The 21488-nt window shown below is 31.9% G+C and overlaps 1 protein-coding gene across 1 annotated transcript in view; it reads left to right on the forward strand.

Annotated features, from left to right (window-relative positions):
- LOC118194875 (A.superbus venom factor 1-like) overlaps positions 1 to 21488 on the forward strand; it is a 325092-nt gene that overhangs the window by 238718 nt on the left and 64886 nt on the right. Inside the window, exons 29-31 of the mRNA XM_085813226.1 lie at positions 9845 to 10003; positions 10239 to 10349; positions 21012 to 21171. Coding sequence (XP_085669352.1) covers positions 9845 to 10003; positions 10239 to 10349; positions 21012 to 21171 — 430 coding nt within the window. The remainder of the gene's footprint in view (positions 1 to 9844; positions 10004 to 10238; positions 10350 to 21011; positions 21172 to 21488) is intronic.

The following is a 21488-nucleotide window of genomic DNA, read 5'->3' on the forward strand; positions in this document are numbered from 1 at the left end:
TCTTAAAGCAATATAAAAAGACGAATTGAAATATCAGTTTTTCTCTTGAAAATCTCATTTATTGATTTTTGATGTTGGGTAGCATGTTAGGCTTTGTGTCAGAAGGAATTCATTGCAGCAAATCTAAGAATTTGGTCACAGGAGAAGCGCAGTTTATCAGGACTTTGGGTTATTATACTGCATAATTGATGTTAACACTGATTTAAGTTTTATGAGTGTTACGAGAATTTGCTATTCATTGATCCAGGAGGGTATAAGAGTGATGTGGAAGATCTGAACAGTCCCATACTCACAAATGTCTGAGATGACAAATATTTTGTCTGTCATTTCTAAAATTATCAGCCATATTAGGATCTTTGGTCAGGAAACTAAGTCTGCTGCACTATACCAAGCATCCATACAGTGCAGTGGCGTCAATGCCACTAACTGTGAGCAAGGTAATCATTGCTTTGATATTGCTACAGCACAGTAATCAGTGCTTACAATGGGGCAATCAACTATGTAAATGGATCATCACTGCCACTATGTAAATGGATGCATCATTGCTCACAGTTGGTGGCATCAATGCCACCAACTGTGAGCAAGGTGATCATTGCTTTGATTTGGTACAGCACAGTAATCAGTGCTTACAATGGGGCAATCGACTATTTAAATGAATGCATCACTGGTGTGATGTCTTTTCTGTCAAATCTATTTTTTGCTTATATCATCATGATATTTCTGAGTGAAGGCCATAGGAGGGACAAATATTGGAAACTTTCATTTCTTATCATACTGGTGCATAACCAGACTGTTTGCATGGGTTGTCAATAAGTATGCATCTAATTCACTTGTAGTCCTCATATCCAGTACTTTGATCAGCCATTGTTACACTGAGGTTTTAATGCCCGTGGCTGTACCATCTTTACAGTCTTCATTGTTCCACCTTTCAATAGTATAGTATAAAACCATTTGTTGCCCACATTCTCTTAATTTTTCTCAATACAGAGGCTGTTTTTGACTCTTGCATCTGCAATATCTGTAACTGCTATTCAAAGTTTGTTTGACTTGCAACAGACATTTTGACAGAGACAATGATAGAGGTACTGATATTTGCATTTACTGTACCTCAAATTTACCTGACATAACCATTTCATCTTTCCATTATCACAGCTGCCAATAAGGGAATTGCTTCCCAATAATAAATGACATTTATTGAATTCATGAAATTTAAATTGTGCAAATTCTATTCCCCAAAACCTAGTGATCAGCATAATTTTTATTATTAAATCTAATTATCTGAATTGTCTTAATCTTCTGTAGGTATTTGTAGGACATTTTATGGAAATTTTGCCAAATGCTTAATCAGGTATTATTTGTATTTATTGATTTTTACATCAATAAATGCTATATTACTAGTTTTATCTACACAGTAAGTGTACCTTAATAATTTATTTCTTTATTTTCACCATATTTAAAAGTACTTTGATAGAAAAAGCTTTCTTTCCCTGCCCAGGGTTTTCACAGTATAAAAGAGTAAGAATACTGCAAAATTAAATTAGCCAGAGAACATAAAATTCATGTTTATAAAATAAATATGATTCTTCTAACTATTTTTCTTCATGATATAGCAAATTTAATGGCCTGTCATGTGTGTTAATTTATTGTAGCATAAAATGTTGTGATCAGTCGGTATGGTGGTCAGGAAAGCTGACTGCGATGCCGAAGGGCCTGGGTTCGAAGCCCGGAGAAGGCATGTTTGTAACTGTCCGTCTCTTCATAGGAAAGACGATGGTGGCCCACCTATTAGGTGCCTCCATAATAAAGAGACCACCACATCCGGCCTTGAGTAGATTAATGGACTGGGTTACATTTGTAATTGTTCACAATCTGCCATTGGGAGGGGGAACTCTTCTGATAATCTACAATGCCAAAAATACTAAAACTAGCCTTGGATTAAAACAATATATGTAACTGAATGCTGACCAACAGGCAAGAGTGTTTGCCAAAATTTGTTCAAACAGAATTTTCTTTGCTCTAATGTCTTCACATGAAATCTCATAAATAAGAATAAAATAATGTACAACTTGTACCATAATGCACTTTGTTTCAAGTTGTTACATATATCTTTCTGTAGAAAATTGTTTAGTATATGTTCTATGGTAACCAATAATAATAATAATAATGGGCTTAGTTTTACTTAACTCTTCGCCTGTTGAGTGATTTTCTGCGAATCCCTTTAAAACTAGTTTTGGACCGAACTTCTGTAAAATGTCGTGAAAATAACCCTAAACCTCTGAAAATTGTCAGGCAGTTCTTTTGTTATTTCCCATTCCTCCCAGAATTTTACTTCAATGATTCCGCTAAGTGAGATTGATTACTAGATATTGTTCCATAAATGTGAGCTGTCAAGAGAATTGCAAAAGACTAGAATCTCCGTGATGACCATCTCAATACCGCAGGGTACAGCTGCGAAACTTAAAAGTTTACTTCCCTAAAATTTACCCAATTAAATTTTTATTTATAACACATTTTTAACCTAAGTAACCCAAATGTGTATGTCACTGATTATCACCTGAATTTCAATGCAGACTGATTAAACTGCTATCACTAAATTCTATTCTGACAAATATCTGGTTCAACTTCCATTCCTTCTGAGATATTGCTGAAACATTTCTTATTATTTCCAATTTTCTGTATTTTTGTCATTAATTAAAAATCTTTAAAACTTTCAACGTTTTCCTATATTTTTCAACTGCATGCAAATAATAATCTTAAATAATTTCTTTTTGCCTTAATTAATGCGTAGTTTTAAGAGTAATAAACGAAACATTTGGGTGTTATTTAAAGGTGATAATATTAATATTAAATTTGCATTTTAATTAAAATTTTTTATATAGAGTCAAAAGTCTTTAATCCGGATGTCCATAATCCGAACCTCAAAGCTACAAACTTTCTGCGCATGCATCAATGCATAATGCATTAACGCATGTGCATATGCGTCTACGCATGTGCGTAATACGTTTACGCATGCGCATTTAATGTATAACGGATAGTATAAGCTAAAATTATCTAATTATCTATTTCAGTTAATGTTGATGATTGTGTTGTTCCTTAATCTTCGAATTGGATCCGGCTTATTATTTTTTGCAGACTGTAAGAGCAATTTTATAAAAGTAAGCTTGAACTTTCGATTATGTCAAAAAGAATTTCCGATTCTGGAGCTGCCAAACGATCTACAAAGCGAAAGCATGTGTCAATGTCCATCAAACACAATGTGGAATTGCTGCAAAAATTGGATAAAGGCATATCCTTTGATTCTGTAACAATTCCGAAATATGTTTATCAATTTCACCCTGCTCTGGGGGGGGGGAGACGACGCGGCACGCAATGAACTGGAAGTTGATCTGTCAGCACTATCCTTATCTTCAGGGCAGATGTTTTTATTTTATTCGGCTTATAATTCCTTACTAAATGTAGTATTTCATCTTGGTGTACTCTGTCTTTGATATGATTTAAATCAAATTCCTCGTCATTATAAATATCACGAATACACATCAAATAGTTTTCTGATTGCAATTTTCTAATTTCAACTATATGTAATGTATGCTTTACGCATGCACGCGTTGAAAGAATTGTTTAATAAAGTAAACAAATAAATATTAAGCTTTTTTTTTTTTTTTTTTTTTTTGTAAATTTTAATACCCTTTATATCATAATTCCTCTTTATTTTATAAATTACTGTTTCATATTTTTAATTTTATTATTTCTGCATGCCATCTTACCAGATTTAAACTGATGATCTATAATCCGGAAAAACCGATAATCCGGAATCGACGAGTCCGGATTAGAGACGTTTGACTGTACATTCAAGATATTCAGAAAGGGAATTATAACCTGAAACTGTTTTCTGTGTATTATAAATTTATTGATGCAATTTAAAAATTCTTGCTTTCCTGTCCTTTATCTGAAATGAGAAAGATGAGACATATTAATAACAAACAAAGCAATTTGGAAGTCAAACAACAAAAATCAGCGTTATATTTTCAAATTTTCACAGGACTAGTTTCGATGGTTTTACCGAACCATCATACTCAGCTGCAAAAGTGCAAATGAATGAGATAAGATATAATGAAAATTAGATTCTGAAAATTTGAAAATATAATGCTGATTTGTGTTGTTTGACTTCCAAATTAATATTTGTTCGCCGTTTTATTGTATCTTAATTAAACAAAGCAATGTTGTTACTCATTAGCTTACAATATAATTTATTCAGTGTGGTATGGTATTTTTGTAAAGAAAGAGTGTTGCTGTACATTTTGTAAAGTATAAATAAGCATTGCATTTAATAATTATAAAACAGTTATTACTTATTTAATAATTAATCATAAAATATGAATAATTAAATATTTTCTTGTGATATATTTTTTCCTAGGGATCCCAGCATACATTTTTGAAGCATTATGCTTTAAATAAATGTCTTGCTTGAACATAGCATTAATTATTGACACCAAATCTCCAACCAAAGGAAATGCCTTACTAGGGAGGATATTTAAACAAAAAATGTTATTAGAATAAATATTTTCGTTATTTTAATACTACTAATAATATACAAACAGTAATTTAAATTCACTCAACTATAGTGAACTTTCAACACTGTAGTCAAATTTCAATTTTTTCAACAATTTATTAAAATTTCGTGGTAGTTTGTTGTTGGCAACCGAACAGTTTAGCTGATTGGTGTCTTTATGATTTTCTCCATGCGTAACGTGAATTCAAGCCAATTTTATTTAGAAAATTACTTACGAAGGTGTTCTCTCAAAACAGATAACCCATGACTTCTTAAAAAATGTAAAGTATAATCTGTGGATATTTTCCGTTATACGATAGCATGAATAAAATGATATCCTGTACAAAAACATATGATCAGCGTTGTTATTGGCCGCCATTTATTTAAATGCCCTTATCTTATTCCTTACAATTAATTTTCCTTTTTCAAAGAAATTTTGTTTTCAGCAAAATGTACTATTTACAATGTGCCATTTTATTTTGCTCGTTTTTTATGCAAATATCCAAAATTCAGATAGATATTGCGCAAGTTCAGAAAGCCAACTAGTCTCCAAGCGGTAAGATAGCTGAGCACCGGTAAATTCTAGTGGCTGCGTGGGAAGTTTAGGGGTTTTTCACAAGTGCAATTGTGAATTAACAGTTTGTTTTCCTCAAAAAAATTTACCACTAACACTTCCTTTCTCTTAGACAAATACGTTCTGTGTGCTTTATCATAATCCAAAATCTTAAGGGTAAAAACTTTTTATCATAGCCAATGATGACGATAAAATATTTTCTGTCTGGTGTGTCAAGTTAACATAATTGTATATTTCTAACGAAAACTGTTTGGCTCATGTTACCCTATAATAAAAAAAGATTCAAATTGGTTTTTAGCTTAAACAGTATTTTCATTATTAATTATATCATGAATTTTAGCAACAGTATTCTTAGTGTTAATTGCAGACATGTATTCATAAATATAATATACACAAAGCTGTGTCTAATGATTATGGAAAATTTTTTATATAAAAATTTAGGTTCATTGGTCAGCCATATTTGAAAAAGTTCTGGTGTATTATAATAAAAGAGAGGGAGAGAAATTTAAGAATAAAAAAATTTACCACAAAGTAATATAAAAATGTAATACAACACAAAAAAGTACAGTACTATTTCATGTTGTTTTGTGTATATACGGAAGACAGAAACATGTTTTCAGCTGTATTCGTTTATCAGAGAAAAACTTTTCATATGAAGCTATTTTTCAAATCTTTCACTATACAAGTAATACAAAAGCAGTATAGGAATTTCTTTTCTTAATATCCAACTGAAGAGCTGAGGAGACGTACAATGATTAACATACAATGGCTGCCTGGAATTATTTTGCTTTACATGCAGTTTGCTTATATATGTAAAACAAAATAAACTTACACCCATTCCAAGATTTCAAGAACTCACAGAGAGAGAGAACTATCTATAACAAATTTCATTGCTGTCTGACTGATTGCTTCACAAACAATAAGTCTTCCAATTCAAGCTTCTAGCTATTCAAATACGAATGCTTCTCAGAAGCCATTTGGACTGCATCTGCTTTGTTAAATAAAAACTTTTTGGGGTGAAATCATCCACTTCATTGGGTTTTTCAAACAAAGCATTCAGTTATCCTGTTACTGCCTGCTGACCTGGAGAAATTCCCCAGAAACTTTTGTTCGAAAAAAAAAAAAAAAACAAGTTTTATATTTTTAAGAATTTCCAGTCCGACAGCAAGATTTTAATATTTTTCATATAGATGAAAAAGAAACTAATTTGTTTTTAATAAAGAAGAAAAAATTAATAAGCTTATTTAAATTGTTTTACACAGCACCGAGTAAGGAGACGAAATTTAATTATTTTTTAAATATTTTTCTCGGACATTACTTTACGTGTAGTGTTTTTCAAGTTACGAGAATAATGTGTTAGTGCATGCATTTTAAATCAGATTTATTTAATTAATATATATGGATATGCTGAACAAGCACACGTTCGCACATATAAACTGTATATTAGTACATACATAAAATGAAATAAAATTTGAAAACAACGCAATTTAAAAACTCTTGTATTAAAAAATGATTAAAAATTAATTTTTACCTCATTTTTTTTCGTTATATACATTTACTTCAGTTTTTTTATAGGCATTTACTTAATTTTATTTTGTTATATGCATCTGGTAGTCTTTTTGACAAATTTTTAGATTGTTTGAGTTTGGCAAAGGAAACGAGATCTATCAGCTGAAGGAAATGGTTGTCTCTATGGATGACTTTCTAAGTAAAACATACTGATGTTCATGTTACACATAGGGAAAATTAAAAAATCCAACCATGCAACCAGTTAGTTTGTTTGGGTTCGAATATGAGTCGAACTAGTGGTAATCAGAAATCTTAGCCAGGAAGCCATTGATTGGGTTTGACAGATTTGGAAACCTAATAAATAGTATTTCATAAGTATAATATTATTAAACGAATCAGATCTATATAAACAAAATAAAATTCTTATATCGAACACAACTAAATCTCGATATAACTTACACCGATAAACTGATGTGTAATAACACTGATAAATTCAAATACTAAATGGAATATACATTAATTATGCGTAGATAAATTTTTGTAATATATTTCGCTGGAAATGTCTGGCCGCAAAATCCTGATTATATATACCTTTGTTTTAAGGTTGTTACTTATCTGATAGTTTGACTTTTACCTCAAAACACAAAGAATCCACATCTTCAATAAAATTAATAACTTTATTTCCCTGTTGAAAATTCTCTGGATCTTTTCAATTATAAAAGCACAAGCGCCAAGCAGTTTTCTTTAAATAAATATATGCAGCAACTAGAAGATGTGCTTTTGACAGCAATTCGTTTCGACAGTCGAAAATTTTTCTAAATGTAAGAAATTTGTCACTTAAATTAATTTTCATTAAACAAAAAACAAAATAGAATCGCATATTATTAAAAATGTTTTATTGATAATTTAGATTCCGAAAACAAGAACATTGTCATAAAAAACATAGGAAAAAATAAACAACGTATTTCAATCAATGGGGGGCCAACTTTGGCGCATGCACTTTTCAACAGAAAAATATTTGATGCATGGTATGGATAATGGCTTATTTGATTATGGCAAGGTACTCGAGGGTTAGTTACCTAAGGTGAGGGATGCCTTCGTTGGAGGACTGCCTAATGCAAATTGGCTTGAATACATGTTACACATATGGAAAACTAAGAAAACATCCTCGCAGCCAGCCCATTTGCCGGGATTTGAACCCTGGACAGAACCACCAGTTGTTCCGTTAGACTCTGTTCAGCCGCTGGTGGGCTGTCTGATAACGGAAAAGCTCAAAATTTCATATTAATGGAAAAAATGGTAGCATAGTATGATACGAAGTTATTGCCATTTTAGTAATGTGAAGCGATTTCAAGAATGTTTAATTTAGCTTATGGCTTATTATATTTTATTTAGCTTATGGCAAACTAAATGAGGGTTGTCTCTTAACATACTGGTAGTTTGACCTGCATTCAAACCCCCGTGAATAGGCTGATTGCATGGGCGTTTTTATAGTTTTAACTCTATGTAGTATGAGATTGTTTTCCTTAGAAAATCCGTCATGAAAGCATACCTTCTCTTAGGCAGATCGTCTTCGTGTGCTTAATAATCTAACAAGCCAAACCAAACACAACCGAGCGAGGACTCGTAGTCATTATGAAAAGATAACAGAAATTGGCTCATATTTACATTAAACATGGGCAGGAAAAATTTGCGAAAACTGGTATGCAGGCAATCCATACGCCAGGATTTGAACCCGCTTCAAACTATTAGTATTCAACAAATTTACTGCTACGTCGTTGATGCCCTTTTGTAGTATGTATATGAAAAGTAATCGCAAAGACACAATCATTGCGTACCGATGGATGAATTAAGTTCGGAACTTAAAGAATAACTTTCATTCGTGGTATTGCTGTTAGCATTGACATTTGGAAAGATGTTAATTTATTTTAAATTCTTTTAATATAATTAATTTAATTCTTTAGGTAATTGTTCTTCTGACTGTAATATTTTGTGCAGAGTATATCTAACTTTACACTAACTGTTTTACTTAATTTACACTCCATTAATTTTAAGCGATTTTATACCGATAGATTTATTTCCAAAAAAGTTTTAAGGAATACGTATTTTTTTCCCTAGACTAAACATTTTAGATTTGAAATCTTAATAATAAAATTTTCAAAACAAATATTTCTAGAAATTCCTTCGGCGTATTGATTTATTCCATTTAATTGAAGTTTTTGAGTAGAACATCTTCCTATCAACATTCATAAAATTTTTATATGTCAGTTCGCATTTCTACGGAACACAGAGCCACACATACGAGTACGAGTACAAAACTCAGGCATACTGAAAGCACAATTTTAACATTTCAGAATGTAAAAAGAAGAATATACCATTATAATAACGTTCATTTGAACCACTAAGGCAAACAAGAAAGCTGGTTGCTCTAGTTTATATTTTTTCCTGACGAATCAGAAACTGTAATCAACTTTTAATACAAAAATAAAATATTTGATTGTATAACATATGATTTATTAAAAAGGGAGTCTTCCATTACAATTCTTATTTTCCTACTAAAATTCGCCAATGTACTATAACAACGTCTGATCCTGTTTGACTTTCATTTATATGAAGTACCACAAGGCAAACAGTTGTAAAACAATTTATCTTCATTCGCAAACCTTTAGTCGGCACACAGATAATACATACCTGCTGTCTGACAATGATACTTCACTCTCAGGACTCTTTCGTAAAGTGCTCTTTTCAAAGAGACTTAACACCCCATTAAGCGCTTTATGTCAACTGACAACTGCCTGCAGAAAGGTAGGGGAAAGAACACCAGAGAACATGTCTTGAGCATTTTGGGCAAAATTTGGGCTTCACACCTCTTAAAAATTTTTCGAGCAATTTTAAATTCATGTAAAGAGGTCTAAAGCATTTTTAAAAGAAACTCTGAAAAGGTTTAAACACATCTTAAGCAGTTGAAGGGTTAACTATGCAGAAAGAAAAAAGCAATTCGGATATCTGAAGTTCTATTATAATACTGTTCTTTACACATTTTCCAATATATATACATTTTTGTGCAGTTCTTCAGTTAAAAGAGCACTTTATCTTCCAGCCTATTGTATTGGCCACACACAATTTATTTGTTTATTTATTTTTTGCATTGTTTTGGTGCTGAATGACTGATATTTGTAGTTAAAATACCATGGTCTTTAATTCATTTACAGGATACAGTTATTGCTCTCCAGGCTCTCGCAGAATATGCTATAAGAGCTCAGATGCCTCCAATCAATTTAGTTTCAAATATTACATCAAGCAACGATAGGAATTTCCATAAGGTCCTGGCTTTCCATGAGGGCAATTCAATGGTTTTGCAAGATGTAGAAGTAAGTTTTATTTTAATTGAGTTATAAAAGCATCTGTTTCATTCAGTCAGTTATATTATCATAACATTTATTTCTTAAATATTCTAAATAATAGAATTTTTAAATTTTTATTTTCATTGAGAATTTTTTTAAGAATGAAAATTGTTTTCCTTTTTTTTCTTCTCCGTCTTTCCTTCTCTTTGGGGAAGAGATCTTTGTTTTAAATTTTTGTTTTTATTTTACTGTTTTATTTCAGGTAAGAAAAATAGGTGGCACTCTGTTCATTAATACAGCTGGACATGGAGTTGGTTCATTATCTGTCAAACTGAGGTACAATGTGAATCGTCCACCAGAGCAGATCTGCAAAGTATTTATTTGCTTCTTAAAATTATAAATCTTTATAATGTAGTGAAACTATCATTGAATAAAATTCAAATATGTAGCGTATTTGGAAACTAAGTACCGTTTCATTCTAGCGCCGTCGCAGCGCTGTGGTAGGCGTCACGGTCATGTGCACTAAGCTTTCTTATTCACTGACTTTCAATTGTCGCCGTTTTGGTTGCTCTATGTTGTGTTTTCGGTTTGCTGTGCACATTCAAAATGTTTAACCTCTTCGCGACGGGCGAATCATATATGCATTTCGTACGGACGCATGTGAGGCCCGGGCGGTTCACCCGTGCACTCCTGGAGAACTGGCCAAGTGAACGGGCAGTGCAGATATGCATTTTAAGCTGAAACAATTTTTAATAGCCACTAGATGGCACTCTGTGTCCATTACATTTAAACTGAACGTAGTTTTAGTATTCTGACCTTCAGATTGTTTATATTCTGGCTGTTTTTGGTATTTTGCTTGTCAGCTGTGGCTGGGGAGGGGGGAAATCGTAATGTAAACAAACGCAGGGCTCTTTAAACCCCTGCGTGCTAATGAAAACATTCTCGTATCTGATTTATATCCAATTCCTTTTTTATTCTATTTTTTTCCTCTACTTTGTACGGTCTTTTAGGGTTACTGTGCGGAGTTTTTTACGTTTTGCATTGCCTTCAGATATATTTCCGTTCCTTCTTTTTTTATTTAGGAAAGCCTCACCTCCAGTCTATTATGACGGGAAGGAGGCGCTATTTATCAGAGGAAGAATACCCTAGTATGGTTAGTGAACCATTTACTAACGCAAATGAGAGTACTGATTCATTTTCTAAGGAGTTAAAAAGTGATACTTTTTCTAAGAGTTACAAGGTGATACTTCTCTGTGCTTCGAAATTTACCACGCTCGTTTTCATTTTAAATTTTGTTACTTCTTACTGTAAATAGTCTTTATTGTGTTCTTTTTAATAATTTTAAACTTTATTGATGGATTTTATCAATTAAAACTTTAGAATAATTTGAATAGCTCTTCCGAAAAGTATTATGGAAGATAAGCAATTTTTTAAGTATATTTCCATGTAAAATAAAGAAATAAATGTTTTAAGGGCTAATTTTAACATATATAAGAGCTCAAGTAATAATCTAAAATGATACCAAAAATTACGATGCTAGAAGCGAAACTTTTGTTTTTCTGATTTTTGTTATAAAATTAGGCTTAACGATGTAAAACCTCCGTCCTGTACGGTGACTGCCTTCGATTCTCTTCTGTCCCGCACGAGCGTTTTAAACAAAGGTGCGCCGTCGCGAAAAGGTTAAGACAATTAGTTCTCCCGCTGACTGTGAGATTCGTGCCGTGATTAAATTTTTGAACGCGAGGAATGTTAAACCGGCCGAAATCGTCAAGTGACAGAAGTTTACTGTGAATACGCGATAAGTGATGAATGGTGAGAAAGTGGGTAAGAATGTTTAATGCAGGTCGAACAAATGTCCACGCCGAGGCTCGGAGTCGTCGGCCTTCTGTTGTCATCAATGATTTGGTAAGAGAAGTTGATGAAGCAATTCATGAGAACAGACACTTCACAATGACAACTCTTTCAGAGGCATTTCCACAAATTTCGCGTACTGTTTTGTTCGAAATTGTGTCTGACCACTTGAATTATCGCAAACTGTGTACCCGATGGGTTCCAAAAATGCTCACTGATGTTCCCAAAACAAAGCGACTTGGTAGTGCCCTGACATATCTCATGCGGTACAGTGATGAGGGAGAAAACTTTTTAAACCAAATTGTGACACATGATGAAACTTGGGTGTGTCATTTCACACCAGAATCGAAACAACAATCGATGGAGTGGAGACACACTCATTCTCCGAAAAAACAAAAGTTCAAAGTGACAATGTCATCACAAAAAATCATGTGCACTGTCTTCTGGATTAGGAAAGGCGTTTTGCTTACTGAATTTCTTCGCAGAGGTGAAACCATTAATGCGGCATGATATTGTGAGACTTTAACAAAACTAAGGCATGCTATTCAAAACAAACGAAGAGGAATGCTCAGTAAAGGAATTGTGTTGCTCCATGACAATGCTCGGTCACTCAATCGTTAATTCGACAGTTTCATTGGGAGCAGTTTGATCACCCGCTGTACAGCCCGGACTTTGCGCCGTCCGACTATCACTTGTTCCTGCACATGAAGCACGAGCTTGGTGGCAAGCGCTTTGGATCTGACGATGACATGAAAAATGCTGGAGTCCTGGTTATCGAAACTGGCGGGAAGTTTCTTTGATGATGGTATACAAAAAATGGTGACCCGCTATGACATGTGTTTGATCATTGGCGGAAACTATGTTGAAAAATAGTTTAAGACATGTATTTTCATGTAAAAATAAAATTGGATTCGAAAAAATTGTTTTACTATTTTTTTTTTTTTTTCAAAGCGGTACTTAGTTTCCGAATACGCCTCGTAACATGAATAACATAATGTCATGCACAAAAGCTTTTTATTCATTAATGAAATGTCATATTTGTATAAATATTTAACTTGTACAATTAATTAATTTTTTATCCACTTTATATCATTAAAAGGATTCCTAGAACCTCAAAGAAATGACATACCAAAATATTTTTAACGAGCAAAGCAATATGTACAAATTGGTAACAAATATTATGACTTGTTAAAAGTGATAAGACCTTTCAAAGTATTTAAGGTTTGGATTTATGTCATACTTTTAATCACATAACCTTCTTTGTTTAAAAAAAAATCCCTCTCTGGTGATGCTTTTTAAAAATATTTTAGAGGAAATGTTAAAAAATTATAATATAATAAAATATATCAGAAAAGTTAAAAATGCAAAAATTATTTTTTAATTCATCCACACTTATCTAGTTTCGTACCTATTTATTCCTATTATTCAGGGCCATCCAGGAGCCGTGCAGTAGGATGATTGAACAGTAATTGGTCCTAGTTCAAATCTCAGCAAACATGATAATCGTAGGAAATTTCAATAGTTTTTCGCCATGTTTAATGTGAAGATAAGCCATTTTCTCTTAAAACATCTACCACATCCAAAGGTGTTCATTCTCTTTGGCAGTCCACTCTCAGAGTTATTTACTGTGCTGGCAGAGACCTGTATTCTAAAAATCTCAGTTCTGGGAATATAAAATACATAAGCCTAGTTTCTACTCAACACCCATCTAATGGCTAGAATGATGGCTAGTCTGTTAGTACATCTGTTCTCGCAAAGCCCCATACCCTTCATAGTGTGCTCAAGAGATAAAAGTTCACCCTCTAAAATGTGTTTTATGTGGCTATATGAGCCATGTAGTGCATTATTTAGTTTGTGTAGCACTTACAAAATTTACTTATTTCCCTTTGGCAGATAATCCTAGTGTGTTTTGTCATTATCAAATCTCAAATTCAGTCTGATTCTGCTTAGTTTTTTCTGACTGGTTCATAAATTTTCTTTCTGGTGTATCTTGCTGAAATAATCAAAATCAGATTCTCTTTAAAAAGGATTTAACTGGACTTTTAAGCATTTTATGTCACATTAATCAGTTCTTCCAAAATACAAGTGTTACATATTGCTGCTTTAACATTAATTTGTGTATAAATGCCATTTCTGCCTTTTTATTATTTTTAAAATTAAATCAGAAATATTCATTAATTTATTTGTAGTTTCCTATTTAATTAAATAGAAGGTATATATGACCAAGAAGCAAACTTTTGTTGATGACTCTAATATGTAATTAAGTTATGTGTTAAAATGCAAATTATAGTTTATTAAATCTGTAATCTATCAGAAATCTCAGATCTATCTATAATCTATCAGATTTTATTTGTAAGCAAAGTTTAATATGGTATTAAATTTATGCTTTAATTATTTTATATTAATGAATGTATTTGTTTAAGATATTTATTCTATATACTCTTGCTAATATTCACGTTAATGTAAAGTTGACATGTCTCCTTGAGAAATTCACTTTTGTAAAGCACTTCCATGCTGAAATTAGCCTTCAAAATAGCTTCCTCTGCTCTATTTTTTATTCATCTAATAAGTCATCAAATGTTCTTAATGTTATTCAGTGTTCTTTAGTCATTAAATTTTGCTATCCTTTTTTTTTTCCCACTTGCCCTCCTCCTGAATAACTGCATGATGAAACATTATTAGTTTAAAATACACTCATATCCAGAATTATCTTTACATGTATGAAATCAGGGACTTCTCAGAAAGTGCAAACTATAATTTTATGTTGTGTGGAATAACACATAACATCATAACACACAAAAACAAAAGAAAAAAAAATTAATTTCTTTCTTATGATATAAAACTATAGCAAAAAACAATAAAAATTGTAGTTCAAATAGAGTTAAAAAAAGTAGAACCCCTTCCCCCCCCAAAAAAAATAAGGTTTATGGATTTAATATGGAATTTGATCTCCCTTATTTCAGTACCTCTGGCTATTCACAAATCTGCTGTTGAAACATGTAGGGACATATGTCCTTTGATCTTTATTTCTTGCCAGACCTTCATGCTTGCATTACCAAATAGTCATGTTTCAAGGAAGGTTTCATGTTCCTGACTCCTTCCTGATGTAAACAGATGAGATGTTAAACTAAAGCTCGACTTATCAGTAAAACGAAAATGAGACCATTGATATTCCCTCCAGTTCTGGTGTTCTTTGCACCAATTGAAGCGATCCCTCTTTTGTTGTAAAGACAATGAAACACATATGCTTGGCCTTTCTGGTATAAAGTTTTTTTTTTTTTTTTTTAATTAAGTCTTCTGTGGACAGTTTGGTGTAAAACAACAGTTCCAGCAGCAGCTGCAAGCTCTGAACTTAACTGCTGGGCAGTAGACTTCCTGTTATGTTTGGCATTTATTTCAGAGATCTATCTTGAGCAGCAGTGTTAATCATTTATGAGTTTATCCAGGCCTCCTACAACAGTTCCAGAGTTCTATAATTGTTTCCATGGCATAGATACTCTCCTGAAATATTAACACATTACCAAAAACATTACTGCTTTCATAACTGTCTGACCTGCTTCTACTTTGCATGTGTTTTTAGATTATACTTGAAAGCCATAATAAACCATTTTGAGCTCTAACAAAGTAAATTCAAACAATGTATTGCAGAAATTTATTCAGATATTCACTTTGTACAAAATACTTGATTTGCTGCTAGATGAAATAATGCCTTAATTTGGATATTAGAAACTGTTTAATCATTTCTGATTGGTTAATGCTAATCAAGGTAATCTTTCATAAATTCCCTGCAAAATTGATTACATCAATTGAATATTTTGTGGAGTATCATTATTTTTGGCTATGTAAGGGTAAATTTGAATATGAGTATATTTTCATAAAAATAATAATGCTGTTTGCATTTTATCCATTGATATAGCCATTGAAGATCTTTCAACCTTCATTGTTCATTTGTTGGATATATATGTATGTATATACACTCATGTATATAAATCTGTGAAAAAAGTAGCTGGTAAGTTGTTGTAGATAAGCAATTAAAAATCTGGAAAAAGTATTTGATGAGGCAGAATTATTTTATGTGTTCTTCAATTCCTGTGTCTCAAATAAGCAACACTTGAACAAAAAATATAAAATAATGAATGAAAAAATGTATTTAGAATTTTAATTTGAATGAATCTTTGCATTTATGGATTTCATTCATTGTACTAATAAGCATATTGGTTCTTACCGACACCAATATATTTATTTTCAGTCATTGTCTGCTCTTATACTTGTAAATTTATATAAAAAGATGTATATTCTTCTTGTCAGTACATATTTATTAAATAGGCAATATGAAATGCTGAATGGGAATAATTCTGAAGATCATTATATTGTTGAAAGATGCCTTTTTTTCCATTAACATTCACAACTAATACATATTTCATATGGACTAAATATAACAAAATTTAGTTGTAATGAACAGAAGTATCAACATACAGTCAAAAGTCTTTAATCCGGAGTCGTCGGGACTTCGACGATTCCGGATTATCGATTTTTCCGGATTATAGATCATCAGTTTAAATCTGGTAACATGGCATGCAGAAATTATAAAATTAAAAATATGAAACCGTAATTTATAAAATAATGAGCAATTATGATCTAAAGGGTATCAAAATTTACAAAAAATGAAGCTTAATATTTATTTGTTTACTTTATTAAACATTTCTTCCAACGCGTGCATGCATAAAGCATACATTACATATAGCCGAAATTAGAAAATTGCAACCAGAAAACTATTTGATTTGTATTCGTGATATTTATAATGACGAGGAATTTGATTTAAATCATATCAAAGATGGAGCACATCGAGATAAAATACTACATTTAGTAAGGAATTAAAAGCCGAATAAAATCAAAACATCTGCTCTGAAGATAAGGATAGTGCTGACAGATCAACTTCCAGTTCATTGCGCGCCACGACATTCCCCCCCCCCTCCCACGCAGAGCAGCGTGAAATTGATAAACAGATTTCGGAACGGTTAGATAAACAAAGGATATGTCTTTATCCATTTTTTGTAGCAATTCCACTTTTTGTTTGATGGACATTGAAACATACTTTCGTTTTGTAGATCCTTTGGGAGCTCCAGCATCGGAAATTCTATTTGACATAATCAAAAGTTCAAGCTTACTTTTATAAAATTGCTCTTACAGTCTGCAAAAAATAATAAGCCGGATCCAATTCGAAGATTAAGGAACAACACAATCATCAACATTAACTGAAATAGATAATTACATAATTTTAGCTTATACCGTCCTTTATACATTAAACGCGGACGAGAAAACGTATTCTGCGCTCGCGCAGACACATATGCGCAGTCGTAAAGGTCTTGCACGCACGCGTAAACGCCTATGCGCATACGTCAACGCGGCGCATGCGCAGAAAGAGATTTTAGCTTTGAGGTCCGGATTATGGGTGTCCGAATTAACGACTTTTGACTGTACAGTAAAAACCCTGGCTATCTAACATTCAACTAACCAGAAGGCTCAAATAACTGGAATATTTTTTTTTAATTTGAAAACTTTTTACAATGTAAACTAAGCAAATAAGCTATTTTTAACTGCATTCTAAAGATGAATAAGACTGTGATTCGAATCAAACCAAAAGTGTTGCCTAACAGTGTGATTTAGCACCAATAATATATAAACATGATGTATTGCTTTCTGTTTTTGTGCATCCTGTTAATTTATGATAAGCTGGTTTAATTTTTGTACAAAATGATCTAAGTTGTTTGCTATTTATCTGTTTTTCAATAGCATTTGGCAAAAAAATGATTAAAACTTGGGATTTGTCTTAAATGGAATAGCATACAGTAGAGTATTTTCAAGCTTATCCTGGCATCAAGAAAAATGCGACTTAAGTGAAAATGTATAAACATGAGCTGAGCAATGTGAAACATTATGGCAAATGATTTAAGTTTTTTTATACATCATGACCGTAACTTATATAAGTTGATTAACTGAGTAAAGAGAAATCTGTTCCTTCAAACTTCTGCTGAAAAGACTGGCATAAATTTCGTGACATTGCTGCCAATTTTCATGACCAGCAGAGTTTTGTAATTGAATATTAAATTTTACTTTTTCATTTATGTCTGAATATTCCTTTCTTTCAAATGCCCCTTGTCTTTCAAAATCTCACATTTAAATCTAGGCATTTGATAACAAATAAAATGTCTCTTTTTATAATTTTAAACTCATTTTTTTTTCTTTCGTTCATTTGGCTTTTCTACCATGAATTGCATTTTTTTAATACCCTCAATTATTGGAAATTTTCGTGTATCCATAATTCAGCAACCCCTGAGCTTTTACTGTACCAATATAGTCTGTCAATAAAATTTACCTCGCTGAACCAGAATCTCATAATTTTAAATAACTGCAGTTTATATGCCAAACTGATATTCAGTTGTGCACTTTGCTTGTAAGTAAATATATGTAATTAAATAGTAAGCAATTACTAACAGTCTGTATGCAAACAATATGAGTGATAATTCCAATGCACAGATTGCAGATTTCATGAGAGTTAAATGATTCCCAGTGCAGCCATAAAAGTAAAATAACAATCAAATGCTGTAATCAAATAATCCACTCTAATCCAGAAAACTTGTCTTCTTCTGTAATAAATGCTGTATTTGTGATTGTTTTCCCTGTATTTTCTCTATGGATTCATCAGTTAATTGATGTCACTCTTGTTCATTATGTTATATTGGCTTTTTTCCCCCACTTAAACAACCAAATTAACATTCCAGATTGGAAGGTTAATGTTTCATCTGCTTGGTTGCTTTTGAATGAAACATTTATTGCATTTCTTTATGCATGGTCAAATCAAATATTTTTTACCTTCTTCATTATATAGATTCAAAATCTAGCTTCAAGACAGAAGAGAAACATGCCAAGTAAACCATAAAATTAATCAAGCAACAATCTTGTGCATCTAGAAATATAACTTCAACTTTTCAACAACATCTAAACCTTTAGTTCCTGAAATCATTGTCCCTATTGAAAAAGCTTTTAAATTTTCTAAAATTTCAGAAACACAGAAAGATAGAATCCACTTTTAATTGCTCATGATGTGAAGTTTAATAATAAATTGTCTGTTTTTAATATTACCAAAAGGAAAGGAAGGCCTTACATGAAATTCAATCTAATTTCCAAAGCTGATGAGTATGGACAGACTCGCATACAAATGATGGAGTTCTGAAACAAATTAGTGAAGGCTCGTACTACTTGATCCCTAAATTGTTAGCGATCCCTACTTCTTACCTCATAAAAGCTAAAACAGCTGTTAAATCTTCTTATATACTACCAGTTCAGTTTTCAAAATCCCTCATTTCACCTACTGCTAACTGAACCGTGTTTTATGCTCTCCTCAAAAGTCCATATAATTGGAATTCCTTTTCAACATATAGTTTCCAATGCAGGAACTGCATCATATAATTTAGCCAAATATTTAGTTTCCTTATTTTCTTGTTTACTTTATAACAATATTAACATTGTAAAAAATTCTTTTGAAGTCATCGATAAACCCAGATATTTCTTTCCTGTACTCCATTATGATTTCTTTTGATGTTAAATCACTATTTAATAATGTTTCAGTAAAAGGAACACTAAAATGTCTTGAAACTAGGCTTTGAGAACTCCATTTCACCTGTACTGAAATTAAGAGTTATTTTCTGTTACTAAAGTCTCTGAGTCAAGTCTATATTGTTTTCCAGAATGAATATTATCACAAAATTGAAGGATTAGCTATGAATAACGTCTCCAATATTGTACTTCCTGACATTTATGTACACTATTTTGAGGTCAAATTATTTGGGAACTTATCTTCTCATCTGTGTATTTGCTGTGTAGACAACACTTTCTGATGATAATAAAGGAGATTTATCTCAGATTTTTATCTATTATAAACTCGATTGATTCAGCTATACAGTTCACTTTTGAAATTGAAACAATACACTTCCTTTCCCTGATATTCTTATAATCTGCAATGAATATTTGATTTCAGAATTGCTGCTTATAATAAATCCTTTTCTGACTGTTTGCCTCCCGATGCTAAGTCATGTCACATGGCTAAACAAGAAATGACTTCTTTTTACTATTATGTATTTTGCACTTTCAAATTTTGTTCTTCAGAATCTTGGCTTGATAATGAACTCAATTATTTGAGACCAGTTGCTATTGAACAAAGATTTGCTCCTGTGATTATTGATAAAACCTTTATAAAATAATCATTTCGCTATTAAGGAAAACATTCTGCTGTCAGAAATAATGTTAATAACCTTGTCATGCTTCTATTTCATCCTTGTTTCAATTGCAAAATTGCACATGTTCTCCATCAATATTCAAGTTATTTTCTCTTCTGTTAATAAAATCCATCGTTCAATTCTTTAAAGATTCTGTTTCTGGTAGTAATTCTTGGGAAATTTATAGCATATCTTGTCAGTGTAGTTTGAAATATGTTGGCCAAGCTAAAAGAGTGTTGAAGTTTCACATCAAGGAACATGAATCTTATGCCTGAAAAGATGAAATTAACAAGTTTTCGAAAGCTAATCATAGCTGAAAATCTAATCCCAATTTTGACTTTAGGTCTGCAGAAATTATTGGATTTTCTTGAAGTTTTCACATTCACAAAAATTTATCTTGTTTAGCGAATGACTTTAATTTTAATCCAGCCCTTCCTAATGCTTTTAAAATACTTTTAACTTAATTTTTCAGTTTACAGTATTATTTCTGCAAACAAATGGCTCTATCTTCTCATTCATTTTACTCCTCCTGGGTATAAATACAACTGTGGCTTTCTCTGTGTTGCAGATTTCTTTGTTCCTCATGAAGAGTATTATTTAGTAGCATGTATTTGTCTACCTTCAAAATGACTGTGTTGATTAAAATTTAAGTCAAACACAAGGTTTTTGCTCTGCCTAATATCATAACATCTCTAGCATATTGACTTTTATAAAAGCAATTGAAATTTAACCTGCTGTGTTAATTTTTTTAATATAAATTTGTCCATCTCTCAGTTTAGATTTCAATTTTAATTCAGTCCCTTTCTTAACTGATATGAGATTACAGAGCATTATTTTTTGTAAACCAAATATGAAATGACTAAGTTTTTCATATTGAATGTATAATAAACTAAGTGTTTCTGTTTAAGTTTGATGTGACTGTAAATGTAACAGAAGCAACTGGAGAAGCCAAAGAATCAGATCCTCTTGATCCACAGCTTGGTAAATTAGATCCCTTGGTTCCATCAAACAATGATGTATTTAATCTTCTTGAAGCAGATTTAATTAGAGGCATGGGTCAAGCTCTAGGTAATTATAATATCACTATAAGAGAGCTTGTTTATTCTTTAAATATCATAATATATGCATAAATTCAGATTAATTTGATTATTGTAATTAGTTTCTCTGTTAAACCTTTTACAGGCCAATGTTCCCAATTGAAAACATCAAATTGGAAATATGAGGGTCAGTCAAAAAGTTAGTTGCGCTGCCGAAGAAAACAAAACAGGAGCAAAATTTTACAATAACTTTATTATGTCTTAAAGTTCCATTCAAAATCTACTTTTCAACGCAATTACTTTCGTTATTTAAGCATTTGTCGAGGCATCGTACACATTTTTTGATGC

This window comes from Stegodyphus dumicola, chromosome 3 (genome assembly GCF_044657685.1).
Source record: "Stegodyphus dumicola isolate Sdum_Otavi_A_Nest chromosome 3, ASM4465768v1".
Lineage (NCBI taxonomy): Eukaryota > Metazoa > Arthropoda > Arachnida > Araneae > Eresidae > Stegodyphus > Stegodyphus dumicola.